This window comes from Chelonoidis abingdonii, chromosome 3 (assembly GCF_003597395.2).
Source record: "Chelonoidis abingdonii isolate Lonesome George chromosome 3, CheloAbing_2.0, whole genome shotgun sequence".
Lineage (NCBI taxonomy): Eukaryota > Metazoa > Chordata > Testudines > Testudinidae > Chelonoidis > Chelonoidis abingdonii.
The window spans coordinates 560,311-582,321 of record NC_133771.1 but is presented as its reverse complement, the minus strand read 5'-3'; the positions used below and the strand labels follow the sequence as shown (position 1 = coordinate 582,321).

Genomic DNA, 22,011 nt, shown 5'->3' with positions numbered 1-22,011 from the left:
CTGTTGCAAAAAAAGCAAACGTGATTCTGGGATGCATTAACAGGTGTGTTGTAAACAAGACACGAGAAGTCATTCTTCCGCTCTACTCTGCAGTGGTTAGGTCTCAGCTGGAGTATTATTTCCAGTTCTGGGCACTGCATTTCAAGAAAGATGTGGAGAAATTGGAGAGGGTCCAGAGAAGAGAAACAAGAATGATTAAAGGTCTTGAGAACATGACCTATGAAGGAAGGCTGAAAGAATTGGGTATGTTTAGTTTGGAAAAGAGAAGACTGAGAGGGGACATGATAGCAGTTTTCAGGTATCTAAAAGGGTGTCATCAGGAGGAGGGAGAAAACTTGTTCACCTTAGCTTCTAATGATAGAACAAGAAGCAATGGGCTTAAACTGCAGCAAGGGAGCTTTAGCTTGGACATTAGGAAAAAGTTCCTAACTGTCGGGGTAGTTAAACACTGGAATAAATTGCCTAGGAAGGTTGTGGACTCTCCTTCTCTGGAGATATTTAAGAGTAGGTTAGATAAATGTCTATCAGGGATGGTCTAGACAGTATTTGGTCCTGCCATGAAGGCAGGGAACTGGACTTGATGACCTCTCAAGGTCCCTTCCAGTCCTAGAGTCTATGAATCTATGAATCTATGCTGTGACTTGCAGCGCTGCCAGCAACACTGCTACTAGACACATACAGGGACCTACTGCTGCCATGTTGTCCTCTCTGTTAAAAAACTGCTGTTACCCTGTACGCGTCCTCCCACATGTCATTCACTCTGTACATGTTCACTGTGGCCTTCCAGTCCTTGGCTTCCAGGTAGTGGTACTCAGCCTCCTGCAAGCGGCCCTCAGTCGCCAGCTCCTGTCATAGGAGATGGTGTGTTAGGGAGTGTCCTAGCCCTCCTGCTGGGATGACTGATCCTTTCCTGCACCCCGAGAGCTTTACCTTCCCCAGATGCAGGTGTGTGTCACTCAGCAAGTCCTTGTGGTATTTTGCTACCAGGCGAATCATCTCATCATACATCTTACACTTTTTATACATGGTGATGGCCAGGTCAGGTTCCTCCACTGTGATGTACAGCCTGAGAACACAAGCACGGAAATGCTGAGACTGCTGCTGGGCCAGGCCCCAGGACGCAGGGGCGGTGGGGCGCAGGCTCTGCCGCCGGGCCAGGCCCCGGGACGCAGGGGTGGCGGGAGCTCACTGTCACTGCACCGGGCCCACGAACCCATCTGCTCCCGGGCCAGCTGGAGCAGGCCAGGGGCTGAATACTCAGACAGGAAATGGTGCACGGCATGTCGTATAGATGAAAGGTGTGGGACTGAGTGCTGTGGAGATGGATGGCTCCATGTAACCTACTCACACGGGTGATGGCCAGGGCCACCTTCCCATCCTGTCCCTAACAGCCTGCCTCAGCTCTCCCCTGGAGGGACCCTCCTGGGTCTCTGGGGCCCAGTCATGCCTTGGCCTCCCTGCTGAGGCTGCCAGCCATCCCAGGGGTTGATGACGGCTTGGTGATACGGATCCAGCTCACTTCATTTAGACCATTAAAGAGCTTATGTCACTGCTACCTGGGATCAATTGGACCTGGTGATTTACATGGGAGTGGCCTAGTATCCCATTTCCTACCACCACCTCGGCAGTCCTGTCCTGGGGCTGACCAGAGCAGTGCCCATAAAGGAGAAAGGCTTGTATTGCATTCTCAATCCCTCAGCCAGCCAGTCCACTCAATAGGAGCTGGCACTCACTGGAGGGAAAAGGCCCTGACTGCCCTCTTGAGCCAACCACTGGATCTGGTCCAGCTCCTCTCTGCCCGTGTGCAAACAGATGCACAAACTGTACAACTGCTCCACACCTAGGAATCCTGCCTGGTGTCTCAGCTGGAGGCTGCCAGTGGCTTGGCGCTGCCCTGCAGAATTCCCCACTGGGTTGGTGACCTTCTGGTCTCTCTCTCATGTACCCAGAGGCCTGTCAGGCTCCCCCTCCTCGTTTTTTATAATAGAAATCTCAGTCCCAGTTCCTCTACTTTTGTGGGAGGGCTGCGTGGATGGTGGGAGAGCAGGCGCCAGAGATCAAACCCCACACTCGCTGAAGGGAGAGCTTTAGCTAGAACAAGTACTTGAGAAAGAAATGCCAGTGTCCCTTCAGAAGGGCTGAGAAAGGTCTCATCATTCTCTGCTCCTCCAAGGAGCCCTCCACAGACCCAGGGGAGAGAGGGTGGGGCATTCCTAATTGGTTCCAGAGCAGGAACGGATACTTGTTTTGGGGGAAAAAAAAAAACAGAAAAATCCCACTGGTTGCTGCAGTTGAGAAAAATGGGAGAGAGATACCTGGAAAAGTAACTGCAGTGCCGGGCCCATGGCAAGGCCAGTGCATTCTGCCCCTGCACAGGGATCAGTGGGGAGACATGCTGCATGGCCTCCTAGGGCCTCCCCAGAAACGGGGAGTGGCAGCAGTGGGGCTCAGAGCTGGGCAGGGAATGGCTACAGGTGGCACACCGGGGAACACCCAGCCTGAAGTTTGTAATGGGAGCTGCTGGCCCAGCCACCAGCCTCACACGGCTGGCTGGGGAGAAGTTAGGCCAGGGTAGCCTGGCAGGGTTGCCTGGGGCTACAGAGGCATGTGAGATGGCTCAAGGGCCACGTAGCTGAGCGGTGACATGTGACCTGCAGGGGGTTTCTATTCCCCACCCTCCAGTCCCAGGAAATCGCCTTTGTCCTCCCATCATAAAACCAACCTCACAGCAAGACTCCTAGGACACATTCCTGGCAGGCCCGGCTGGGGACTGGACTCTGGAGAGACTCAGCCCTGTCCTGCTCCAAGTCCTATGGGCCGCTACTGAGGCCTAGCCCTCCACCCATGGTGTCCAGGCAGACACTCACCGCTCTGCTTCTTTGTATTTGCCCTGCTTCTCCATCTCTTGAGCCTGGGTGATATACAGCACGGACACATCTTCCTGCCTCATGCACTTGGTCGCCAGCTGCAAGGAGACACGAAATAGGTTCCAGCCCCCTACCCAGCAACCACAGCTTAAGGGGATAATGAGAATTTGGGGAGAGACCCCCCCAAAACCCTCACAGATCTGCTCCGGCTCCCTGCTGAGCTAGCCAGGCAGGCCATGGCATATAAACCCAGCCATTCCCCTGGGAATACCAGCAAGGTGTGTGGTGGGCTCAGCTCAGAAGCCTAGGCACTGATTCCAGGCACCCACTGAGCACTCTGCACATGCTGCCCACTGCCAATCTCGCTGGTCTCCATTTTGGATGGTCTGGGAACAGACGCCGACCCCTTTCCCCTGAAGTGCAGATGCTGCATCCACAGCAGACTGTGGGTGCTTGGTCATGCAGCTCAGCGACAGCAGGGCTGAGCCCGGTGGTTGGCCAGTCCTTTTGAGAAGTGCTGTAATTCAGGCCAGAGCCGGACGTGGAGGGAGACACAGACGGCACAGGGAGCAGTGGGCTACCCCGTTCTGTGGCTGGGAGCTCACAGATCCTGCCTGTAGCGGCCCTTTGGGATCAGAGCACTCTCTGCAGGCTGCTGAGCCCAGACATTTACTGCTTTGGAAGGTGTGGAGCAGGGCTCGAGAGACTCAGCCACTCTCAGCCTCTATCCCTACCTTGTGTGCCTGCTCCCAGAGCCCTGCCTGTGTGTACATGTCAATCGCATCCTTAGGCCGATCTCCTTTGATGAACAGCTCCTCTGCAATCTGTGGGGAAGAGGACAGCAGGTGAGCCGTCTCTGGCCGTCGTGGGGCTGGGAGATGCTGGGAGCTGGTGTCTCACCTGGAATTCCTGCAAGGCGGCGTAGTGCTGGGCGATCCTTGGGTAGTACTTAACTGCTATCCTTTTCTCTTGGGAATCCAGGATGTAAATGGCCTTCTTCCACTGCCGGGCCCCCAGGGCTGCCTCAATGGCCTTGACAGAGCACCTAGCACCGGAAGGGACAGAGATCCTTAACAGGCCTGGGAGACCAGATCCGGCGGAGTTCTCCTCACCCGAGAGACAGGCAGTGAGACTGGGAACTGTGTGAGGAGACAGTAAAGCAGCCTCCCTGCTCAGGTCACCTGCATGCGTGTCTGCACAGGGGACAGGGAACTGGAGAGCAAGAAGGGACAGGGAGAACAGCTGGCAAGGAGGGGACGGTGTCACCAGGCCTGGCACGTGGAGGAGAGAAAGTCCACCAGCATCTTAGAGAAACAGCCTAGCAGAGGCTCTGGGCACCTCCTGCAGATCACGAGGGAAGGGCTGTCTAGGATCCGAGCCTAGACGCCAGGTTCCCCATCATAAAACCACCATACACTGGCACAAGAGGGTATCATCAGCGTCCCAGGCTGGGACAGCAGAGGGCTCTGGGCACTGGAAGAGCTGGATGGGTGTGTGGGAGGGAGGGAGGCCAGGGCTGGGATAGCAGAGGGCTCTGGGCACTGGCAGAGCTGGGTGTGGGAGGGAGGGAGCCCAGGGCTGGGATAGCAGAGGGCTCTGGGCACCGGCAGAGGTGGGCGGGTGTGTGGGAGGGAGCCGAGGGCTGGGATAGCAGAGGGCTCTGGGCGGGTGTGAGGGAGGGAGCCGAGGGCTGGGTCAGGTCCGTGGGGCTCCAGCAGACCCTGGAGGGTCCAGCTAGCTCACTAGTGTAAGGAGTCTCACCCAAGTGCATTGCTTTCAGAGCTGCACAGCTGCTGTGGGAATACTCCAGCCTGGCCTTACCTGGCTTCAATGTAATGGTTAATGGCAGCATCCAGCTGCTTCTGCTGCACCAGGTGATCTCCCCAGGCCTCTTCCAGCTTCAGCACCTCCGCAGGGAACGCCACGCGAGCCAGCTCCACCACTGCAAGGGGACAGGAACGTGTCACACAGCCACCAGCTGGGAGAGGACGCTGACCTGGCAGCAGTGAAGACAGGCCCTGGGAGGTTGGGGCTGATTCCAGTAGCGCCTGGCCTCCTGCTGGCTGATAAGCCCAGGAGGAACCCAGCAGCTACAGGAGACGGGAACTCAGGACTGGAAGGGATGGCCTGGGGCATCGAATCCAGTGCCCACTTTGCCTCACCAGGCAATCCTGTTCCTCAGCTCATGGAGCTCCAGCTCAGAACTAGAGCTGTGGATAGGAAGACGGGCAGCGATGACACCCAGCCAGGTCCTCTGGGCTCCGGGGCAGCATTTGTGCAGCAACAGGACAGGGCATCCCTGCATCCCAGCAAGAGGTGATGGGGGTGCTCACACCAAGGAAGGGGGATGGGGACCATGGTACCTTTCAGGAAGGCAGAGCCCTTGCGGTAACACTCCAGAGCCTTCTGGGGGTTCCTGATCGTCTCAAACAGGTCTCCAGCCTAGCACACACACACAGGCTGTCAGGCAGGCTGCAGAGCCGCTGACCCACCTGCCACATGTCACACCAGGCTGGGGGCTAGTACCAGAGCTCCCAGGCCCCCACCACTGCCCCAGCCATGCACCCCGCCAGGTACAGAGCCCCCAGGCCCACCCACAAGCCATGGGGTCCTGGAGCCGTTACCCTGCATGCCACTCAGCCTGGGGCTGGTCCTGGAGCTGCCAAGCAGCTGCCTGTTTGTTTCCTGTGGAGATGCCAGCAGGTACCACGAAGAGCTGCTTGGAAGTTCCCAGCAACTCCAGGGACGGGGGATGAGGGCTCCTGCCCCAAGCCCTCTATCTCTAGGGCGCAGGGAACTGGCGCCACAGCTCTGTGCAAGTGAGGCTCCAACTCTCCTGGGGGTAGGGGCTGAAGGGAGTGTGGGGGTAAGGCTGTTACTCGGTGAGAGTGAGGGGGAGGCTCTGACTCTGGGGGAGGGGGCTGAGGGAGGGGCGAGGTGCTGACTTGGGGGGTTGAGGGAGGGGCAGGGCACTGACCCTGGGGGAGGGGGCTGAGGGAGGGGCAAGGCGCCAACCTGGGGGCTGAAGAAGGGGGCTGAGGGAGGGCGAGGAGCTGACCTGGGGGGTTGGGGAAGGGAGTGGCTCTGACCCTGGGAGAGGGAGCTGAGGGATGGGCAAGGTGCTGACCCTGGGGGCTCGGGGAGGGGCGAGGCGCTACCCTTGGGGCTGGGGGAGGGGCGAGGCGCTGACCTGGGGGCTGGGGAGCGGCCGAAGCTCTGACCCTGGGCGAGGGGTTGAAGCTCTCACCTGCTCGTACAGCTCCCCTTTGATCAGCGCGGTGGTGATTCGGTTGATGACATCTCCATTGGCCAGGAGCGAGTCTCTAGCCATGGCCAGCCGAGCAGCTCGGGCCGGCAGTCCGGCCCTCAGGTACAGGCCCACAGCGGCCAGGTGATCCCCCTGGCTCTCCTGCACCTCCCCAGCCTTCTCCTCCTGCTGCGTGTCCAGCAGCCACTGGTAATAGCCCCGGCGCAGCTTCTCCACCGCCGGGTGCCCCTGGTGGAGGCAGGAGGGCAGCATCTGTCAGCCCCGGCCCCACCCCTCCTGCAGGCTTCTCCCAGTGCCAGGCACAGACGCCGCCCAGAGCCCCCCACATTCCCCTCCGCTCCGCCCCACAGCGCCCCCTGAGCTCCACCTGCCCGGCCCCACCCCTCCTGCAGGCTTCTCCCAGTGCCAGGCACAGACGCCACCCAGAGCCCCCCACATTCCCCTCTGCTCTGCCCCACAGTGCCCCCTGAGCTCCTCTCTGCTCTGCCCCACAGTGTCCCCTGAACTACCTTTCCCTCCCCTCCACAGCACTCCCTGAGCTCCCCTCTCCCTCCACTCAGCCCATTTCCCCTGAGCTTCTCTCCCATCTGCTCCTCCCCACAGCACCCCCTGAGCTCCCCTCTGCTCTGGTCAGCCCCACATGCCTCCCTCCCCCAGCCTTGTGTCCCCTCATGAGCCCCTCTCAGTTCCATTCCCCAGCTGCATGGCCCAGCAGGATGCACTGCCTTTCCTCCCAGGCCTCCTCACCTGCCAAGTCTACAGCACCCAGACCCGCTGCAGACCCATGTACCTTCCCAGCCTGCCTGATAACAGCCTCCTCCCCCAGCTGTCAGCCGCAGGAATCCTCCTTCCTTACCCCGTCCCTGGCATCACAGTCAAGCCCCTCATTCAACCCCCGCCCTGTCCCTCCATTCCCTTCTGCAGCTCTGTGCACACGTGGAGTGATAACATGCCCTCCCCTCTTCTTTACAGCAGGGGCCTTGCCCAGGCTGGGAACCCCCAGGCACCTCCCCACTCAGCCACCTGGCACTGAACTGGCTCATCCGAGTCCAACTGGGAGCCTCCCAGGCAGGTGCAAGCTCTCCGAGACAGAACTCACACTCAGACGTTATCCCCCAGCACAGATGGAGCACCCCAGCAGGGCCCAGCCCACAGACAAGGGAGGGCAAAACGCAATATACACGGTACCTTGGCCTCTGCCACCACAATGCACTCCTCCCACATGTGCAGCTCCTGGTACATTTCCATGGCCTCCTCCACCGCGTTCTGGGCACAGAGAGCAGAGCGTTACTATGGGGCGGGCTTCCCTCTCTGCTGACTCGTCAGCCTGAGCCTGGGGAACACCCTGCCAAAACGAAGCCAGGCTGGGCACTTCAGACAATGAGTCCGAATAGTGGGCAGCAGGGCAAACCTCACAGCCAATAAACAAGCCCACCACACCTCAAGGAAACCTCGCTCCCACCAAGAAGAGCTGTGAGAATGATTAAAGGGTTAGACACCTGCCTCACAGTGACAGACTCCAGGAGCTCAAGGGGAAGGGGTGACTTGATCACAGGCTCTGAGTACCTACATGGAGAACAAATATTTAACAGCAGGCTCTTGGGTCTAGCAGAGACAGGGCTTACACAGCCCAGTGGCTGGAAGTTAAAGCGAGACAAATTCAGACTGGAAATAAGATGCAAAGACAGTAATTAACCACAGGAACAATTTACTAAGGCCGTGGTGGATTCTCCATCATCAACAACTTTTAAATCAAGACTGGATGTTTTCCTAAAAGCTCTGCTCTAGGAATTATTCTGAGGCAGGTCTCTGGCCTGTGTTCTACAGGAGGTCAGACTAGATGATCACAACGATCCCTTCTCTAGGAAACTATGAGCCCCACCGCACTGCAGGGCAAACCTCACAGCCAGTTGTGGAGAGGTTATACAGTTCCTGGTCCTGAGGGTCACCAAACAGGACCAGGATGCGATGCAGTGAGAAGCTTAAGAAATGTAGGAAGTCGGCATCCTTTCAGAAGTGCTGCACCGAGTCTTCATTTATTCACTCTAATTTAAGGTTTCAAGTGCCAGTAATAAATTTTAATGTTTTTAGAAGGTCTCTTTCTATAAGTCTACAATATCTAACTAAACCATTGTTGTATATAAAGTAAATAAGGTTTTTAAAAAGTTTAAGAAGCTTCATTTCAAATTAAATTAAAATGCAGAGCTCCCTGGACCGGTGGCCAGGACTCGGGCAGTGTGAGTGCCACTGCAAATCAGCTTGTGTGCCGCCTTTGGCACACGTGCCATAGGTTGCCTATCCCTGCTCTAGACGCTGCTTAAAGCTTGGCACTCTGTGCTTATGTCCTCACAGCAGTGGATGTCAGCCGTGGGAAATCCCTCTCTCAGGGGTAAAGGAAAGACTTGCACAGCAGCAGAGTGGTGAGGGAGTGGGAGCAGTGGAAAGCCAGGGAGCAGAGCTGCGAAAGCTGCAGCAGAAAGGATGCAGAGTCCTCTCAGCGCAGCAGCAGGGCCCATAGCACAGATGACTGCTAGAGAAGTTTGATTTTGGAAACTCAGGCAGCAGCCTTGCTGGATCCGTAGTGATTCTGGGTGGCTTATGATTTACAGAGAAAGCACAAGAACAGCAGGCACATGCCCTGATATTTGCCATGAGTGATGCTGCTGCTGGTGCCATACCCGTCCAGCTGAGGGAAAGCAAGAAGACTCCAAAGCTGTGACAGAGTGGAATTTTCTGTAATATTTTTGTGAATGATGCGCGTGGCAGTGACTCCCTGGCCTAGGGGGCAGAAGGGGTAAAAAGCTGCTCTGGGGCAGAGCCGGAGCCATGAGATCGTGTGTCAGAGAACTGTCTGGGGTGGGAGGAATGGATTGTTGTAGGACTGGCTGACACCAACCCACATCAGTGGAGGATCCTGAGAGAGCCCTAACGACTGAACAACTGACACTTATCCACGGGAAACTCCAAGACCTGTTCCTGCCATGAGAGCTGAACTTTGTGTTGTCAAGATTTATGGGTCCCCCATTTAAGCCTTTGGCTACTTGCTCGCTGCTGCATCCATGAATGAAAGTGCCATTTTTGGTTGCCGTTACCTCAGCCAGAAGAATAGGAAAGTTGTGTGCCCCAGTGCCAGCCTAGCCTGTAGAACTCTGAGGTGCAGTCTGACCTACTGAATCGAAAGGGTTAGAGGCCACATGCCCCAAAGAATCTCAGCTTCATGCTGTTGTGGCTACGTGAGCTTTCGTCTCTGTAACAATTGATCGAATTGCCAAAACTATAACAGGGTTCAGAAAAGAATTAGGTAAGTTCATGGAGGATAGATCCATTAGCCAATATGCTCAGGACGCAACTCCATGCTCTGTGTCCCTAGCCTCTGACTGTCAGAAGCGGAGAGTGGACGACAGAGGATGAATCACTCGATACTTGCCCTGTTCTGTTCATTCCCTCTGAAGCATCTGGCACTGGCCACTGTTGAAAGACAGGACCCTGGGCTGATGGACCATTGGTCTGACCCAGTAAAGCCATTCTTATAGATTGTCTGAACCCTCAGGTCTGGAAGAAAAGCTCTGACTTGAGACAAGTACAGTCCTTATACACTCTATCCTCTGGACGGGGGAAAGGAGAAATTCTCTGCATTGACTAGCAGTCCCAGAGCACTGAATGTTGACTGGATCAGGAATACACAACAATACCTGCAGTCTGGATCACAAGCCAGTCACCTAAGTAGGGGTAAACTTGGATTCTCGATCTTCTCAGGAGGCCAGCTACTACTGCCATAACTTTGGTAAAAGCCCTGGGAGTTGCTGACAGGCCAAATGGTAGTACAGCGAACTGCTGATGATGTTGATTTACCACATATCTGAGGTACTTCCTATGAACCTTGCTGACTGCCACATGGAAGTAGACATCTTTTAAGTCCAGGTTGGCCCACCAGTCCCCAGATCCAGGGTGGGAATAACAGAAGCTAGGGTGACCATGAGAGACTATCTTTTTTAAGAATTTGTTGAGTTGATGCAGGTTTAAAACTGGACTGAGACTGCCCCCCATTAGGAAATAACAGGAATAAACCCCCTTCCCTCTTGGACAGTGTAGAGCCTCTTCTCTGGCCTCTGACCGAAGGAGAGGTTGTACCTCCTGGAGAAGGAGCTCCTCATTGGCGTGATCCCCGCAAAGGAATATAGGCGGGGAGGGAGAGGCAGAAACAAACTGAAGGGTATATTCCACTTCCACAATGCTCACAACCCACTGGTTGAAGTAATTTGGGAACAAGCACTGAGGAAGTGAGACAGATGGTTTGCAAATGTGGGGGAAATAGGGTCTGGAGAGATGGAGACTGGCCCGGCATCCTCGACTGGCCAGGTGTCTTGAAGGGTCCAGAGCTGGAGCCGAAGCAACAGGAGGGGGAGGCTTGCACTTCTAACCCCTGCACTTCTGTTTTGACAGGTCCTGACAAGGAGATGGAGTAGGAAAACAGTGGATCTGTTGAGGTCAATAGCGCTTTCTGACCAGGCAGGAGTGTACAAGCCCATGGATCTTGTTGTCCACTTGGTCTGAGAACAGAGAAGGACCCTCAAATGGCAAGTCCTGAATAGTATTCTGGACTTCACAAGGGAGACCAGAAGACTGTAACCCTGAGGATCTCTGCATGGCAACAATGGATGCCGGCAGCCATGTTCTCAATACTAGTCTGTCCTCATTCACCAGGGAAGAGAACTTCTGTGTGGCATTCTCAGGAAGCAGTTCTGAGAACTTCTCCATGGAGCCCCATAAATTTAAATCATAGAATTGTAGGTCTGGAAGGGACCTTGTGAGTCATCTAGTCCTGTCCCCTGCCCTCAAGGCAAGACTAAGTATTATCTAGACCACCCCTGACAGGCGTTTGTCATAAGGCCCCAGCAGAGCCTGCTGGTTGGCAATTCAAAGCTTCATTCCTCTAGCTGAATAAATGTTCCTGCCAAACAAGTCCCATCTCTTTGAGTCCTTTGATTTTTGGGGGGTGACAGCCTGATGCCCCATTGCTCTCTCTCATTAGCTGCTGTAACAACTAAGGACCCTGGAGATGAGTGGGAGTAAAGATATTCAAAGCCTTGGGAGGGCACATAGTGCTTCTGCTCTGAAGCGGCACAGCAGCCAGCGAACAGAGCTGCTAACAGGGGAGTTTCAGAGGGAGTTTCCAGGGGGAGGTCGCAGGGGAGGCTAAGGCAGAGGAACCAACAAGCCAGAGAAGAGAGTGGACGGTGGGGTGCCAGGAGCCCGGTGCCTGTAGGGGGTCCGTGTTGTGTTGTGTGGCCTGGACCACCAGGCACGAGGCGGGGAGGCCATGACTGATACAGAGGTAGCAGCAAAAGACACAATGAGGATGACTGGATGTGGAAGCTGCGGCATGTACATGATCCTGAAGCGTTACCTGGAAAAGGTTACATCTGCACGAAGGCTGCCTGATTAGCTGATTCGAAGAAAAAGATCCAACGGCCCTGGGGATTCAGGTGGAAACCTTGTGAGTTTAGAAGGGCGTTCGAGCGAAATGATGGAACACAGACATGAGGGAACGAAGGGATAAGCTCAGATGTGCAGATGGAAGCAGGACAAAAATTCTGAGGAGGGCTGCTGGGTGAGGAAAGCTGGATGTGGAAGCATGTGACTAGAGAACCAGCAGGGAAGAGAGAGCAGCCAATGAAGGAAAATTTTAAGGAAAACCTTTTCAGAAACAGATTTTTTTGGCAGGAGGTTTGGGGGAGAAAAATTGAAAGGGAAAGGGGAGGGGGGGCGGACCCAAAGGGCCGGGGTTTTGGTCACTAGAAAGGAGGAGCGTCAGGAAAAGAGCGAGCAGCTAGTCCTGCAGAACGGAGGGAGGAGTCAATGGGGGGCGGGGGGGGGGGGGGCGGCAGGCAACACCAAATGGTGAGCCCCAGGAGGATTGGCAAAGGTTCAAATAGGGAATCGAGGGGACCTGCAGCCCAGTGGAGAGCGGGATGGATTAGAGAATCACAACTGTCACTGCGAAAACGGCAAGCTCTCATTACGTGATTGGAGCACTCCTTACTGAGAGAATAGACAGGCCTGTAACCCTAGACCTGATCAGGAGAACAGCAGGTGGTTTGCTGTCTGCCGGGTGCTAAGTTAAGGATGTGGAACCTAGAGGCTGAAAAGGATCTTCTTGTGGGAGGGAAGATATCGTTGGACTTGTCCTTCATGTTGGGAATACGAATGATATGGCTAGTTACTCGCTGGACTGTATCAGGAGGACTATGCCAGATTGGGAAGCGCTCAGGAAATCGAGCTCAGGTGATTCATGGGATCTGACCGGTTCTAGAAGCAGGGCGAGAAAGAGGGTGACAAATGTGATTTTATGCAATTAAACAGATGGCTCATGGCAGGGGTGCCTATAAGGAGGGCTTGGATGTTACGGGCATTGGGTGAAGCATTAGACGGCAAGGGACAACTGTTCTCTCAGGATGGACTTCCACTGGTAAGGGCGAAATAGACTCTAGGATGGAGGTCGCCGATCTAATTTAAGAGAGCTTTAAAACTGAGAATTTGGGGGAGTATGGTGGGAGATGTCCAGAGATCTCCCAGCCGAGAATTATAAGCTGAGAGGAGCTAACAAAAGTAGAGGGGAACGGCCGTGGCCCGAAGAGGAATTGAATAGGATGAAGTAGTGTACGTACCAGACTAAAGGTGTGTGTGGCTCAATGTTGTGCAAAACGGGTACAAGAATGTCAGTGAGACAAATGCCAAAAGTTAAATGTCGATTACTACTAATTGCGAGGAGCCTAGGTAAACAAAATTGGATGGAACTGGAGCTTATTGGTGCAGAAGTTGAACCAGATATTATAGGGCTAACAGAAACATGGTGGAAATAGTCTGACTGGATGGACAAGTATTGAAGGCATGCACTGTTTGGAAAGACAGAAATAAAGGCAAAGGTGGGGGAGTAGCATGTACAATCAATGATTGAGTTAATGTAAAGAAATAAGAAGTGAAGGAATGGACAAGACAGAGGTCTGTCGGGCAAAGATCACACTGGGGTAAGAAAGCTACTAGAGCCTCCCCTGAGATATTGCTTGGGGTGTGCTACAGACCGCCGGGATCTGATTTGGATACGGATTAGAGACCTCTTTATGTTTTTTAATGAGGAAAACACCAAGGGGGAATTGTTGATCATGGGAGACTTCAACTTCCCAGATATGACCTGGAGGACAAGTGCTTTCCAAAATAATAGGGCTCAGATTTTTCTGGCATTGATAGCAGATGGTGATTTTCTTCACCAGTAGTTGAAGAACCAACAAGAGGGGATGCCATTTTATTATTTGTTTTGGTGAGCAGTGAGGACCTCGTAGAAGACAATGGTTGTAGGGGAACAACTGGTTTCGATGATCATTAACGTAATTTCAGTTCAAACTAGATAGAGGATCAACAAAAATAGATCTGGGAGTAGGGCTTGTCTTGACTTTCAAATGGGCTAACTTTAAAGAGTTAAGAGAAAATTAGTCGGTGAAGTGGATTGGACTGCAGAACTTGTGGATCTAAATGCGGAGGAGGCTTGAATTACTTTTAAGTCTTAAGCTGCAGAAACTATCAGAAGCCTGCATCCCAAGAAAGGGGGGAAAAAGAAGCCTATAGGCAGGAGTTGTGACCAAAGTGGATGAGCAAGCATCTCAACAGGTGATTAAGAAAAAGCAGGAAAGCTACAAGGAGTGCGAAGAAAGTGGGATTAGCAGGGAACTACCTTAGTGAGGTCAGAACATGGAGGGATAAATGAGGAAGGCTAAAAGCCGTGGTAGATGAACCTTGCGCCAAAGGAATTAAAACCAATAGTAAAAGGTCTATAGCACATAAATCAGGAAGAAAACAAAGAAAGGAGACGTGCGGGACCGCTATACACTGAGGAGGGATGGAGCTTAAGGATAACCTAGAGGCATGGCCCATATATCTAAATAAGTACTGTGAATAATGTCCGTACTTGTTCTGCTGGGTCCGCGCTTTCTCTTTCTGGGTAGTTCAGGGCGCTATTGCTTGCCTTCTGAACCGGTCTTACTTACCTCCATAGTGTCCTTGGAGGAGGGGGAGTGGAGAGGAGGGACCTGGGCCCGCCTCTATCCAGGTCCCAACAGTGGCCCTGAGGGTGTGGTGAACCCACGTTGAACTACGGTTCCTTCCCCTGGGTTACTTCCCTCTCCTACCTTCAGCTTTTGAAGGGCTTCTTGCCTCCCTTCTACGCAAGCTGGTGCCCTACTGGGCTTTCTTCTGGACTTCACAATCCACCGCAGCATCCTCCAAACTTTCTATTTCTTCTTATCAAACTCTTCTCTTTTCCAACTTCTAACCTGCACTCTGCTCCAGTCAAAACTTTCCTCCTTCAGCTCCCACACTGGCCTGAACTGAAGCAGGCGTTTTTTGATCACATGACTGAAGTAGTGCTTAATTTGGTCAGTGTTTTTACCTCTAAATGGCTACAGGTGTTCTAGTTAATCTAAAGCAAACCTTCCTCCCTTTGGCAGGGACTAAGGCCCCCTGCTAACACTCTCATCGCTGCCCTCTGGGCCATGCGTGTTCACAGTACTTTACCTCAGTCTTTAATAAGGCTACTTGAGGAGCTTAGGGATGATGTAAGCGTTGTTTAAATGGAATGAGTATGAGTATTAAGGTTACCACATTAGAAGGAAGGTCAAACTTAGAACAGTTCAATGTGGGACTAAATCGGAGGGCCAGCAATGCCAGTCCAAGAATATTAAAGAACGTGCGCAGCCATGAAATTGCAAGCCCATTAGCGAAGAAATTTTTAATGAATCAGTAACACAGGGCGTGTGTACTGTTGACTGGAGAAGTTTCTACGAGCTCCCATCTCAGAAGGGAAAAAGGTGATCCGAGTAAATATAGACTTGTAGTTTGACATATGTTGAGTTATGTAAGGTCTTGGAAAAATCTCATTGAGGCGAAGTAGTTAAGGACATTGAGTCAATTGGTAATTTTGGGACAATGCAAACATGGTTTTACTGAGGTAGATCGTGCCAACCAACCTGATCTCTTCTTCGAGAAGGGTGACAGATTATTTAGACAAAGGCAAATGCAGTAGACTCTATTTACCTCGATTTCAGTAAGGCATGACACGTTCCACATGGGGAATTTGTTGAGTCAAATTGGAAAAGATGATGAAATATTGAAAGTTTTGAAAGTGGATATAGGAACTGGTTAAAGGGGAGGACCCAACGGGTCGTTCTGAAGAGTGAACTGTCAGGCTGGAAGGCGGGTTACTAGTGGAGTCCTCAAGGATCAGTTTTGGGACCAATCTTATTTACCTTTTTATACTGACCTTGGCACAAAGGCGGGAATGTGCTAATAAAGTTTTGGATGACACCAAAGCTGGAGGTATTGGCTACACAGAGAAGGCGACCGCGGATATCATACAGAGAAGATCTGGAATTGACCTGGTAAACTTGGAGTATGTATTAAATGAAAGTTAAAGTGAAAAGTGCAAGGTCTCACTTTAGGGATATCATAAGGAATCAGATATACAGTGACCCTAGTGGAAACACAAAGAGAGAAAATATGCCCTAGAGCGGCATCGCCGGGAAGCCACATCACCGCTCTTGGTGCCAAGGTCAGTATGAAAAAGGTTAAATAAGATTTGGTCCCCAAAAGCTTATCCTTTGAGGAACTCCACGTGTAACCGCCCCTTCCAGCCTGACAGTTCACTCTTCAGGACGACCCGTTGGGATTCCCTTAACCAGTCCTACCCCTGCATCAATCACCCACTGGTCCAAGTAACCAAATCTACGCAAACTAGCAGGGAGGGATGACACAAGCTGGGAGTTTGCTAAACACCAGAAAGAAGGACCGGGATTCAACAGGAAGATCTGGTTGACCTTGAAACTGGAAGTAATGTAATAGAATGAAATTTAATAGTGAAAGTGCAAGGTCATGCATTAGGGATTAATAATAAGAAATCATATACATTGGACCCATCAGTTGGAACAACAGAGGAGGAGAGGACCTTGGGATTGGGTTGTCGCAGCGATGGACCTATGAGCCGCCAATGCGAATGGCGTTTTAAAAAAGCAATGCGTATTAGGATGCTCAGCGAGGTATTCCAGCAAGTAAGGAGGTAGTCCAGTACGTTGTATAAGGCGCTGGGTGAACCTCACTGGGAGGAGGCTCGTGTGTGTTGTGTCGTTGAGGGGGTCCCCCGAGTCTGGGTGCGTGCCATGTTTTAAAAAATGTGTAAGTGGTGGAGGAGGGTTGTTTCAAACTGGTAACAGTTCAAGAGACGGCTACAGGATGATTCCAAGGACGGGAAACCTGTCTTATGAAAGGGAGACTCAAAGGAGCTTGGCTTGTTTAGCTGGCCAAAAGAAGACTCCGGGGATATTGGCTTGCTCTATATAAAATATATCAGGGGGAATTAACATTAGGGAGGGATAGGAATTATTTAAGCTTAGTACTTAATGTAGACACAAGGTCAAACGTGGTACAAACTGGACACTAGGAGTTCAGACTTGAAATTAGACTAAGGTTCTACCCATTAGAGGAGTAGAAGTTCTGGCACAGCCTTCCAGGGGAGTAGTGGGGGGCAAAAGACATATCTGGCTTAAGACTAAGCTTGATTAAGTTTATGGAAGGGGATGATTGATAGGGTAGTTTAATTTTGGCAATTTTTCGTTGGATTTCAGCAGATAGGTCTGCTCAATGGTCCTGCGATGGGATGTTGGATGGATTGATCAGAGTTACTGCCAGAATCTTTTCCTGGACTTGCTGGCTGGGGAAGAGCCTTGCCCACAATGACTCAGGGGTTTAGTGATCGTCGTATTTGGGTCGGAAGGAATTTTCCTCCAGGCAGATTGGCAGAGCTCTGTAGGTTTTTGCCTTCCCCTGCAGCGTGGGGCATGGGTGCAACTTGCTGGTGGATCTCTGCTTGAGGTCTTCAAACCACATTTGAGACTTCATTTAGTTGACATAGGTTAGGGTTTTTTATAGAAGTGGATTGGGTAGGGTTCTGTGGTCCTGCTTTTGTGCAGCGAGGTCAGACTAGATGATCATATTCTCCCTTCTGACCTATGAGTCTATGAGTCCACTGAGGTGGAGGCCATGAAGATGGAGGTCTTCTATAGTACCGTTACAGACGCCAATATTGCCTCAGTCCATCCTAGAGCGACTGCCATGATCAAACGTCCAATCAGATGAGATGAGGACCCTGACCTCCCTCGACCTGACCAAGCCACCCCTCCCTCACAATTCTGTTAAGCTTTAGAATCATTTCACAAGGGTGATGTTGACTCTAAGGAAACTGCTTGTCTGGAGAGGAGGAGAAGGAGGAAGCCAAGATTGACTAGTTGAATCTTCTTCCACAGGCTTGTTCCTTCTGCTTTCAATGCCTCTTCGACCAGTATTGGACATGGGCTGGGCAGCTCGGGCTGGCAAGGCTTTCCGCCTCCAAGATGAGGGCACTGAGTAGGTGTGACGAGGGGGGATCTAGAAGTTGCGGGAGAAACCCGGTATCCAACATGGCCACCAATACAGGGCTGCGGCCCCAGTGACCTCCTGGCCTGCATTTCCATAGTAATGTCCGCGGTAGGGTTGACGCTGGTGAGGTGGAGGGGAGGAGAGAGCAGGATCTGTGGGATATTGCTTCAGCATGTGTAGATACGAGAGAGGATCCCATCTCTGAGGCCCGCAGTGACAGCTTCGTTTCCCTCTGACCCATAGAGGGGCTTGTCCAGTGTGGTATGTTGGAGGGCTGGTCCAAAACCTGGGCATGGGCACAGCATTGCCATCAATTGTTGGCTTCCCCTTCAGCATCTGATCACTGATGGGACTGCCTGTCCAGGAAGCAAGGCAGCTGGCATGTAACACAAGTGGAAACAGGCTGTGGTGTTGGTGCCAGATGGGCAACGGGGCCCAGAGAATCTGACTCCTGCATGCCGGTGACACACAGAAGAAGCAGAGCAAATTCCTTTGCTGCTGTGACACTCCAGGGCAGTCGGACTGGAGAGTGTGTCTGCCACTGCCGTTGCTGCTGAAGTTGATGGTGTCTACTTCTTCTGGCACCGCATGGAACGTGTTGCCCTCCCATGCATCCGAAGCCAACTGTTGCCAGCTTAGGCACTAGATTTGGAAGGAGGAGCGCTTAGATTCATATACATGCATATTAACCACTCCCTCTTGCCCCTCTAGACTAGACTTGCAAGGTGGAGCTCTCCCTGCATTGGTTCCTCTTTGTAAGATTTTATTATTTCTCCTCGGCACAGAGTGAAGGATGATCCTGCTGGGACTCAGCAACTTCTCTCTCTTTTTAAGAGTGGTGAAGCACTGGAATGGGTTACCTAGGGAGGTGGTGGAATCTCCTTCCTTAGAGGTTTTTAAGGTCAGGCTTGACAAAGCCCTGGCTGGGATGATTTAGTTGGGAATTGGTCCTGCTTTGAGCAGGGGGTTGGACTAGATACCTCCTGAGGTCCCTTCCAACCCTGAGATTCTATGATTAAGGAACAACGGGTGGTCTAGCGGCGGCTCTGCCCTTCAGACCTGGCTGCAGTGGCATGCAGCAATAGAGGGTTCTCGAGCCACCCAATGGGTACCGCTGAGGGAAAAAACTTCCAACGGCCATGTGCTGGGAGCACAGACTCAGAGAGGAATGCACATGTGCAATCTCTCAAAGAATTAAAATAAGGTTAGACAAAGGAAACAGCAAGAAAATGGCATAAGACCAGGTCCTAAGAATAATACTGCGGAGCTGTGCAGGGAGACACGGTTAAGCTTTGGGAAGTTAAACGAGGTGCAGCTGCTTGCTCGCCTGGAGAAGGATGACTGGACCAAGAACCAGGGTCCAGGCACAGGAGGGATTCCGAGAGAATCCAAGGGCAACAGGGGCAGCCGCAGCAGTGCATCCTCACAGCCCAATTTCCCAGCAGCAAGTGTCCTCATGGCCCAATTCCACAATGCTAGATTTGAAGGGGCGGAACTTGGTGCCGAGAGAGAAGAACCTTCAGCTAGAGAAACAGAAGCTGAATAATTGCAAGAGGCAGTGACAGCATTAACTGAATTTGGAGAAGCAAGAGGCTCCATAGAGGGGTATGTGAGGAGAGACCACAAGAAGCCAATTCCCCAGGGAACCTATGTACCAATGTGCGGCCCCAGTTTAAGGAAGGGGGATATAGAAGCCTACCTCAGTGCCTTTGAGAATGCTCGTGATGTAAACCAGTTTGAATCTGCAGACCAGCTCCGCTATCTCACTCCGTTAGTCAATCTTAAAGTGGCAGAGGTGTATAGCCAGATGGACAGAGTGAATACTGGGGACTATGAACAGATCCAAAAGGCTCTACTCCGTAAGTTTGACTGGAAACCTGTGGCTTACAGGGAAAGGTTTCAGGGTATACACATGAGTCGGGATGTGATGTAAACGATAGCTACCACCCTGATGGGAGGAGATGTCCACAAATGAGGTAAAGGTGTAAGTGTTGCTATGCTGGAACGTTTATATGGCCTAGTTGGTTTAGAACAACTCTATGAGATATGTCCCCACGAGCTTAAATGGGGTTAGTGGAGAGGAAGCCTGAGGATCTGTGTAGTGTAGGCCACTTGGTGGCAGAAGTTGTGGACAGTAGGTCCAGGCATGAAAAGACAGTAGGTCCAGATGGGCCTACGCATGGGTCACAGAGTCAGAGAATTTAAAGCCAGAAGTGACCACTAGACGATCTAGTTTGACCTCCTGTATATCAGAGGTCACCAACACCACCTAGCAAAGGCACATTAACCCAACAACTGAAATGAGACCACAGTATTACAGCCCACAGGAGACTAGACGATCATAAAATCATAAGACTGGAAGGGACCTCAAGAGGTCTTCTAGTCCAGTCCCCTGCACTCAGAGCAGGACTAAGTATTATCTAATCCAGGGGTTCTCAAACGTCATTGCAGTGTGACCCCCTTCTGACAACAAAAATTACTACATGACCCCAGGAGGGGGGACCGAAGCCTGAGCGCACCCAAGCCCTGCCACCTTGNATATTGGTCCCTTCTGACCTATGAGTCTATGAGTCCATGAGGTGGGAGGCAATGAAGATGAGGTCTACTATAGTACCGTTACAGACGCCAATATTGCCTCAGTCCCATCCTAGAGGGACCTGCCATTGATCAAACGTCAATCAGATGAGATGAGGACTCCTTGACCTCCTCGACCTGCAGCCACCCTCCCTCACAATTCCTGTTAAGCTTTAGAATCATCACAAGGGGTGATGTTGACTCTAAGGAAACTGCCTTGTCTGGAGAGGAGGAGAAGGAGGAAGCCAAGATTGGACGTAGTTGAATTTCTTCCACAGGCTGTTCCTCTGCTTTCAATGCCTCTTCTGAGCCCAGTATTGGACATGGGATGGGCAGCTCGGTGCAAGGACTTCCGCCTCCAAGATGAGGGCACTGAGTAGGTGTGACGAGGGGAGGATCTAGAAGTTGGGGAGGAAACCCAGGGGTTCCAACATGGCCACCAATACAGGGCTGGTCCCCAGTGACCTCCTGGCTGCATTTCCATAGTAATGTCCGCGGTAGGGTTGCGCTGGTGGGTGGAGAGGGAGGAGAGAGCAGGGATCTGTGGGATATGCTTCAGCATTGTGAGATACGAGATCCCATCTCTGAGGCCCGCAGTGAAGCTTCGCTTCCCTCTGACCATAGAGGGGCTGGTCCAGTGGGTGTTGGAGGCTGGTCCCAAGAACCTGGGGATGGGCACAGCATTGCCATCATTGTTGGCTTCCCCTCAGATGATACTGATGGGCTGCCTGTCCAGGAAGCAGGCAGCTGGCATGGTAACACAAGTGGCATGGCTGGTGTTGGTGCCAGATGGGGCAACGGGGCCCAGAGATCTGACTCCTGCATGGCCAGTGACACACAGAAGCAGAGCAAATTCCTTGCTGCTGTGAACACTTCCAGGGCAGTCGGCACTGAGAGTGTGTCTGCCACTGCAGTGCTGCTGAAGTTGATGGTGTTACTTCTGGCACCGCATGGAACGGTGCCCTCTCCAGCACCGAAGCCAACTGTGCCAGCTTAGGCACTGATTTGGAGGAGGAGCGCTTAGATTTCATATACATGCTATACCACTCCCTCTTGCCCCTCTTACTAGACTTGCAAGGTGGAGCTCTTCCCCTGATTGGTTCCTCTTTGTAAGATTTATATTTCTTCCTCGGCACAGGTGAAGGAGATCACTGCTGGGACTCCAGCAACATTGGAGGTGAGCTTTTCACTGGAGCGGTAACCCTTGGCACTGAGTTGGACCAGGATGCTCCAACAGTGGTCTGAATGCTGCCTCCATCAGCAGGCATTTCAGCCTAGCCTCCCTATCCTTTTCATTCTAGGCTTCAATTCCCAGCAAATCTGGCATTGGTCTTTCACCCGTGCTTTGCCCAGGCACTTAAGACAACTACTGTGTGGGTTGCTCACCAGCATAGGCTTTGAGCAAGAAGCACTTGGCTTGAAGCCCAGGAACTGGGGCATGCCTCGGTGCCGGCAGCAGAACACTGAAATGGAGAAAAACAACAAAATCAACTCTCCTCCCCCCCTTTTTTTTTTTAACCAAACAACTAAAACTTACTAACTATCACCACTAAACCACAACAACACTACCTACACAGCAAAGAGAAAGCTGTTCTGGCAACGAACAGGGATTCCAGTGACCGCCACAGGTGGTAAGAAGAAAAATTGGAATGAGTCCAGCTGAGGGCAACAAAAATGATTAGGGGGCTGGAGAACATGACTTATGAGGAGAGGCTGAGGGAACTGGGATTGTTTAGTCTGTAGAAGAGAAGAATGAGGGGGGATTTGATAGCTGCTTTCTAACTACCTGAAAGGGGGTTCCAAAGAGGATGGATCTAGACTGTTCTCAGTGGTACCAGATGA

The 22,011-nt window shown here is 52.2% G+C and overlaps 1 protein-coding gene across 2 annotated transcripts in view; it reads right to left on the bottom strand.

The window, feature by feature from the left end:
- IFT172 (intraflagellar transport 172) overlaps positions 1–22,011 on the bottom strand; it is a 139,298-nt gene that overhangs the window by 43,981 nt on the left and 73,306 nt on the right. For both annotated transcript variants that reach the window (XM_075063516.1, XM_075063515.1), the window contains exons 21-29: positions 7,324–7,401; positions 6,115–6,363; positions 5,231–5,309; positions 4,689–4,809; positions 3,768–3,912; positions 3,602–3,691; positions 2,868–2,965; positions 931–1,066; positions 730–846 (exon numbers count right to left, since the gene is read on the bottom strand). In XM_075063516.1, the coding sequence (XP_074919617.1) occupies positions 730–846; positions 931–1,066; positions 2,868–2,965; positions 3,602–3,691; positions 3,768–3,912; positions 4,689–4,809; positions 5,231–5,309; positions 6,115–6,363; positions 7,324–7,401 (1,113 nt within the window). The remainder of the gene's footprint in view (positions 1–729; positions 847–930; positions 1,067–2,867; positions 2,966–3,601; positions 3,692–3,767; positions 3,913–4,688; positions 4,810–5,230; positions 5,310–6,114; positions 6,364–7,323; positions 7,402–22,011) is intronic.